This window comes from Esox lucius, chromosome 2 (genome assembly GCF_011004845.1).
Source record: "Esox lucius isolate fEsoLuc1 chromosome 2, fEsoLuc1.pri, whole genome shotgun sequence".
NCBI lineage: Eukaryota > Metazoa > Chordata > Actinopteri > Esociformes > Esocidae > Esox > Esox lucius.
Genome location: NC_047570.1, coordinates 38794926 through 38802777, shown reverse-complemented (window position 1 = coordinate 38802777; position 7852 = coordinate 38794926). Strand labels below are relative to the sequence as shown.

Genomic DNA, 7852 nt, shown 5'->3' with positions numbered 1-7852 from the left:
ATACTAAAAGAATATACTTTTATTAAGCATTGTAAGTTGCATTCAATTGCCTTCAAATACACCACAATCCATCATCAGCAATCTATCAAAACCAACAGTAGTTCATTCTTTGACAACCCAGGAGTCAGGAGAAACTCTTGTCAACTTACGTCAAGGTACCCTATAGCTGTTACATACAGGTGTCCTGTTATAGCAGGGGCTTGGGGTGCACCGTTTTTCTGTTCACTAAAGTGTGATGAAAAGCTTCAGGAGAATTACATGGAAAAGTAGTAATTACTGATTCTGGTTTAGAAGTACAATAAGTCTGAATCAAACACTAAAATTAAACATCCAAATGATTACAGGTTTTTACTTGCTTCACGCTTACGTCTCTCTGAGGGCGGAGCATATAAAGCATCGTGCCGACATGTCTCAGCTACATAAAGGGGTCTTGTTCAGAACAAAGCTTTTTATAACAGGGTTTTATACATGTCTATTTCCTAAATGGCACCGCATTTCCAATGTTGTGCCCAACGTTTGAGAAGGGCTTTAACACCATCAAGACGTCTCTCCCTTTGTCAGAATGACAGGTCACAACATAAGGAACAGGGTGCCCGTTTTGGAAGCAGACATTTTTATAATTCAGTTTTTACTAGTATGAATGTAGCAGAAAACAGCAACAGAGAACAGGCATGTTGACAAAAAGGACTACACCAGAGTTAACAATATTCAAAGAAATGGTTAGAATAGATAACATCTTGTTATTGGAGTAAATGCTACAGAGGTTCAATACCACGATAAATTTAAAAGGTTTCAGGAGATCAGTTGGCGACTAACAGTTAAAACAGCTTGGTGATGCATTGAATAACTATCACTGAATATTAGCCTCTGTGTTTAGTTTAGCCAATGGCTACTATACTGTGTCAGGGAGGGGGGCAACATGCATGAAAACTACACACCTTTTAAAATTGTGAACCATGCAGAAAGTTGAGTGAAAAACAGACCGTTACCGTTTAAATATTCTATGCCCGATCGCCAAGGAAACCTCACTGATTGGTGACACGTGGTGGCTAGTTACCCAGCGTCGGGGTGTGCTGGTTGGTTTAATAACTTGTTGATTCCTTCTTTTGTTAAATAAAAGTGTTTCTTGAAATGTTTCTGTTATATTAGCTAAACGGAAGACACACAGGGCACCGAAGCTGCAGGAGTTTTAAGTCTTCTACAATAATGAATTTAAACAACGTATGCAGACCTGAACACCGCCACAACCCACTGTGATTGGAGCCCTATACAACATGTACATAATGTATAGAAACCCGGTTCGGGCTGGGATTGTCCAGTGAGGACTGTTGTGCTTCCCATATGACACACTATTCCCTATAGAGTGCACTACTTTGACGGAATAGGCTGTCATTTGGGACACAATTCTGGTTCTGTTTTTCTGATATATATATATATATATTTATTTTTTTTAACTTTCAAATGCATTAATTTACCGTGACAACACAAAGTTACAATGGCAATATTAGGTGTCCAGTGAGTACTGGAAGAGCATCTCAACCTAGCTAAAAGGAGCTTAACAAAACTAATAAAAGCATTTCAGTTTCGGCTTCAGGTACAACTTAAGAAAAAGGATCAAAGTAACATTCTCTTCACCAGTTTGGGACACGACCCAGCACCCTGTTCCCTTATTAGTTCATTACTCTAAACCAGAAGCACTATAGGCAGGGGTCACAAGTAAAGCCCTCAGCAGGGAACAAGGTGTCATTCTGGACCATGGCCATGTCAGGTAGACATCAGTGATAAGGGAGCACAGTAGACTGACTGGCCTTCATTTGTCCTGTTCCCTACAGTATTATGATCTCCTCTGCTAACAGCTGGTCATGATAATTGTCTTGTTAAAGGATACATTGTCATAATTTAGTTTGTTTTAAACCGGGCTGATTAAATAGGGATTTGAATTTCATGTTGTTTTCTTCTGTTCTCTACCGAGGAATAGATGACTGTTCCAAATGCCACTCTGTCCCCTTTATGTCACACTACTTTGACCAGGACCCATAGGGTGCCACTGGGGCCTGATGAAAAGTAGTGCACTATATAGCAAAAAGGGTGTAATTTGAGACTCATAGAAATGGGAAAACTGGCTGTAGACTTCCCAACACTCCAGATATTCCTAACATCACACACTCCTCACCCTCTCTACAAAAATAGTTTTTTTTTTTACTCTTCTGTTTGTAAGCTCAGAGGTTCTGCATCTCTGAGACAGGTGCTTTCTGTGTTTAGTGCATTTAGATGAGGGTTAGTATTGCACATCTTGGAGTCACTGCTAAAGGCACTTTCTGGTTGGCTAATCAAAACCCTGCTCCCGCTCTCCTTTGTGGCCTGGCCGTTCAGCTGCTCCTCCTTGATCTCCTCCTCCTCTCTCTCCTTCTCTCGGTCCTCCACTCCGTTCTCTGTTGCAGAAGAGCCGTCAGACGACAGCAGAACAGGGCACTTCCCTTCATCTGTCTTGGGCTTCTTCCTCTCCTTCAACTCACTGACTGTGGTAGAGTATGCTGGCTTACTCTGACGGGAGGAACAGAGAAATAACAGTTTAGTAGGATTCCACTAATGAATCCTTCTGAGACAGAGATGGAGGGAGTGAGAGAGAGAGAAAAGAGAGAAGATAAATGTTTTCTTGTCATAACAGCACCACTAGACCAAGGCCAGGACAGGACACCAGTTCAATTCTTACATGTTCTTGTCACAAAGAACCTCAAAGAACCCTGGGAGAACCATCTAACGCGTTCCTTTGTGACCTAGAAGAACGGGCTGCAGTCATGGCAGGGTCTCAAATGACACCATTTTCCTTAAGTAGCACTACATTTGACCACGCCCTTGAGGGGGAGAGAAAGGGGTCAATGCAGCACCACTGGGGACACAGACCGTGTCTGTCCGAGACAGAAGTGAGGGCTGCAGATGGTGTTTTACTGCAGAACAGAAAGACCAGGCTCTGAGTCAAAGCCCCAACCAGGACTAGTTGATTCAGGCTGCATAAAGACCAGGCTCTGAGTCAAAGCCCCAACCAGGACTAGTTGATTCAGGCTGCATAAAGACCAGGCTCTGAGTCAAAGCCCCAACCAGGACTAGTTGATTCAGGCTGCATAAAGACCAGGCTCTGAGTCAAAGCCCCAACCAGGACTAGTTGATTCAGGCTGCATAAAGACATGATACAAGAATAGGAGATGTGGACGAGGGGTGAATAAACCCCCCACCCCAGACACACCTAGGTGAAAATATGATATCAACTTTAGAGGGGACAATTACATGAAATATTTAAAGAGGGACATCAAAAGCAGTGTGGTTATACTGTTTTAGTTTGCACCATCGGCTTGCTTGCTACTGTAGCTCTGCAAATTCAGCTATTGTGTGTGAACCCTCCCAACATTAAACACACTGACTGGATTAGCCCATGTTAGCTACGTGAATTGAGTGCCTTTCAGATGGTTGACACAAACTCTGTCAATCTTGCCAGCTAAGGAAATCTACATACACTGCACTGCAAGCTTCCCTCATTGACTCAAATTTAAACAGCTGCAAAAGCTGGTTGATGTTACTGTAGCTTGCTAGCAAACGTCAGCTAACTGCAAGCTAACAAAGTGTGACCTGTGTGAAGTGTGAATTGCCTAACATATCCTTTGTTTGAACTACTTACTGAAAGTCAACCACCAACAACGGACTGTCAGATTCCCACACATGCACTGTACCTGCACAATGAACCACTGCTGAGGACTGGGGGGGCAGTGGATCAAACCACTTTGAGGCAAAGGGCGGGGGTGTCGCAATTCTTTTCAAGTAAAGGAAATTACATTGTTATGTTTACATTTATATATTGGGGGGGACAAATCATAGTTTTCCCCAGGATGGGGGCGTGGGGTCACATCCCCCATGTCCCCCCCCAGGATTTCCGCCTCATTTTAAAAGCAGGAAGGCACTTTTCAGGTCTTTGTTTAAATACAGCAGCATCATTATTCAAAGCATTTTATTCAATTCCATGGAATGAATCTAACTTAGTTGTTAAGATTGTAATGTCTCATAGACAGGCAGGGCCTCTTAGAAGTCAGCAAGATCATGTTGGGTCAACTCGGAGTTAAACTAGATAACTGGTCAAACAAGAGCAACTCACCTTTTAGGCAGAATGTTATTTTTTGCTTAGATATATTTTGGGCTTTTAATGCTTCATTGCATAGAATAGAGACAATAGGAAAGACTGGGCTGAAATAGCTGTGGGTTGAACTGACACTCATTTCAGCAGCTGAAGCAGCAGCCCGGACAGCTGAAGCAGCAGCCCGGACAACTGAAGCAGCAGCCCGGACAACTGAAGCAGCAGCCCGGACAACTGAAGCAGCAGCCCGGACAACTGAAGCAGCAGCCCGGACAACTGAAGCAGCAGCCCGGACAACTGAAGCAGCAGCCTGGATAACTAGACCATCCATGTTGTCTCATTTGCACAAAACATATAACATTTAACCAGTAAAGGTTTATTTGTAAAATGTGATGAAACATTATTTGAATAGCTGAATATCTGATTCTGTCTAAGTATCAGACAATTATCCTCGCTAAGGTAATAATGGAAAAGTCATTTAAATCTTTGTGTTCAGCCAAGCCTTTTGTCCTAAGACAAGCTTAGTGATATAACACTCAGTCTCCCCAAATTCCCCAAAAGATCAGGGTGTCTCTACAAAAGATCAAAGATCAGGGTTTCTAAAGTGTTTAGAGATGTGGGGTGGCCAGCCCGTACGGCAGGGTAACCCAGTGTTTAGAGATGTGGGGTGGCCAGTCCGGACAGCAGGGTAGTCTAGTGTTTAGAGATGTGGGGTGGCCAGTCCAGACGGCAGGGTAACCCAGTGTTTAGAGATGTGGGGTGGCCAGTCCGGACAGCAGGGTAGTCTAGTGTTTAGAGATGTGGGGTGGCCAGTCCAGACGGCAGGGTAACCCAGTGTTTAGAGATGTGGGGTGGCCAGTCCGGACGGCAGAGCAGTCTAGTGTTTAGAGATGTGGGGTGGCCAGTCCAGACGGCAGGGTAACCCAGTGTTTAGAGATTTGGGGTGGCCAGTCCGGACGGCGTGGTAGTCGAGTGTTTAGAGATTTGGGGTGGCCAGTCCAGATGGCAGGGTAGTCTAGTGTTTAGAGATTTGGGGTGGCCAATCTGGACGGCAGGGTAGTCTAGTGTTTAGAGATGTGGGGTGGCCAGTCCAGACAGCACGGGTAACCCAGTGTTTAGAGATGTGGGGTGGCCAGTCCGGTTGGTTGGGGAAGTGTGATACTTTAGGGTGAATTGCTCTATAAAAACCTGGAAAATCTCACTGTTGATGTAACCAACTAATTTAGCATTGAATACCTGAATTCTAACAGAGAATATCAGGTCCATCAGCTCAGTAACACAATTACGCACAGCAAAATAACAAGCCCACTTGCAATAACAAGTGAAAACATTCAGGGACAAAAAATACAGACAATAAAGAGAATATCATAAAGCAGACAAAAACGTTCTCACTACTTTCTCCGGTAGATTTTTCTACCAGGAAAGGAAATGCTGTTTTAGGGGCTTACCTGATACATCCCCTGGCTTTTGAAGCCTCTGAGAGGATGTTTCGCTCCTCGACCAAAGGTCCTGATGATGGGAGTGGAGATCACACCCCGTGGACATCTAAGGAACACACAACCCGTTTAGAAAACACACAACCCGTTTAGAAAACACACAACCCGGATAGAAAACACACAACCCGTTTAGAAAACACACAACCCGTTTAGAAAACACACAACCCGTTTAGAAAACACACAACCCGTTTAGAAAACACACAACCCGTTTAGAAAACATACAACCTGTTAAGAAACAGAAAACACAAAATTAAGCTTCCAAAGACACAACCTACTTGGAAACACAACCGGCATAGAAATAAAAAAACAGAACCAGTTTTGAGGCACATTTATAAATACAACCAGTACAGAAACAAAAACCCAAAGCCGTTCAGAAGAGTGGCAGGGTAACCTAAAATTTAGCTAATCTATCCAGTAAAAGTTTGCAAGATTGAATCTCCAAGCCAGCAAGGTGAACATTTCCACAGTCAAGTAGGAGGAAGAACTGGGGTGAAACAAAAAAAGAACTGAAAGCCAAACAGAAAGGAGGACAGACAGCACAGACAAACATCCCTCCAGACCCTCTGGTAGCCCCTCTAAGAGAGACCAGGCATCCCACAGAGACCAGGCATCCCACAGAGACCAGGCATCCCACAGAGACCAGGCATCCCACAGAGACCAGGCATCCAACAGAGACCAGGCATCCAACAGAGACCAGGCATCCAACAGAGACCAGGCATCCCTCCTCACCCTCTGGAAGCCCCACCAACAGAGACCACCTGGATGGGAAAGCCTCCTCTGCCTCGGCAACGTCTGCTGCCCGCCCAGTGGCCCACAACCGTCCCAGCTATCTCCAGCTTCCCCCCCTGGGAGGACATGCTGGGCAGGCCTGCAGGCCATGGACCACCAGCAGGAACACACATACATTGGAGGTTAATTGTCTGTACAGATTCTAGAGAAACCAAAACACTGCTCTAAACAGAACTTAGACCTCTGTGAAGGAAAACGATCAATAACAACAGAGATCAGAGGGGTATACGACACATGGTCTATTGTATAATTTCTATGGTAACACCTCTACTGTATCACCTCTAGGATATCGCGTTTACGTAATCATATCTATGGTATCACGTCTACAATATCACCTCTAGAGAGTCACCTGTATGGTAACACATCTACGGTATCACCTCTACGGTATCATCTGTATGGTAACATAACTATGGTAACACGTCTATGGTATCCTCTGTATGGTAACACGTCTATGGTATCCTCTGTATGGTAACACGTCTATGGTATCCTCTGTATGGTAACATAACTATGGTAACACGTCTATGCTATCATCTGTATGGTAACATAACTATGGTAACACGTCTATGCTATCATCTGTATGGTAACATAACTATGGTAACACGTCTATGGTTTCTTCTCTACGGTATCACCCCTACGGTATCACCCCTACGGTATCACCCCTACGGTATCACCCCTACGGTATCATCTGTATGGTAACACGTCTATGGTATCATCTGTATGGTAACATAACTATGGTAACACGTCTATGGTTTCTTCTGTATGGTATCACCTCTACGGTATCACCCCTACGGTATCACCCCTACGGTATCATCTGTATGGTAACACGTCTATGGGATCATCTGTATGGTAACACGTCTATGGTATCATCTGTATGGTAACATGACTATGGTAACACGTCTATGGTATCATCTGTATGATAACATAACTATGGTAACACGTCTATGGTATCATCTGTATGGTAACATAACCATGGTAACATGTCTATGGTATCATCTGTATGTTAACATGTCTATGGTATCACCCTTATGGTATCATGTCCATGGTATCATTCATAATTACTCTCTTACCAGGCATCCCCATTCCCCTGCCCCTGTTCTGGGGTGGCATCATGTGTGGTGGGGGGTAAAAGGCTCCTCCAGGGGGGTAGAAAGGCATGGCATGTAGGTGTGTGTGGGGATGAGTGGGAGGCGGAGGGAAGGCCATGGGATGAGGGGGGCGAGAGAAGTTGAGCCCCTCCAGGATGCTCTGCCTCATCTTCTCAACCTTGTTCACCTGATCAGCCTGGAGAATATACAGAGAATCAAGGAAGGAGAGAATATGCAGAGAAGGGGAAATACAGAGAGAGAGAGAGAGAGAGAGAGAGAGAGAGAGAGATAGAAGGGGGAATACAGAGAGAGGGAGAGAGAGAGTCAGAGAGAAGGAGGAATATACAGGGAGGAGGGAA

At 44.5% G+C, this 7852-nt stretch overlaps 1 protein-coding gene across 4 annotated transcripts in view; it reads right to left on the bottom strand.

Moving 5' to 3' along the window:
- Positions 1-1912: 1912 nt before the first annotated feature.
- The window catches only part of LOC105007591 (constitutive coactivator of PPAR-gamma-like protein 1 homolog), a 30779-nt gene continuing 24839 nt past the window's right edge, over positions 1913-7852 (bottom strand). For 3 of the 4 annotated variants that reach the window (XM_029124730.2, XM_029124746.2, XM_029124754.2), the window contains 4 exons: positions 7476-7689; positions 6349-6505; positions 5572-5668; positions 1913-2544 (listed from right to left, as the gene is read on the bottom strand). In XM_029124730.2, the coding sequence (XP_028980563.2) occupies positions 2200-2544; positions 5572-5668; positions 6349-6505; positions 7476-7689 (813 nt within the window). In that variant the 3' untranslated portion in view covers positions 1913-2199. The remainder of the gene's footprint in view (positions 2545-5571; positions 5669-6348; positions 6506-7475; positions 7690-7852) is intronic. The other variant, XM_029124737.2, reaches the window with a different exon arrangement.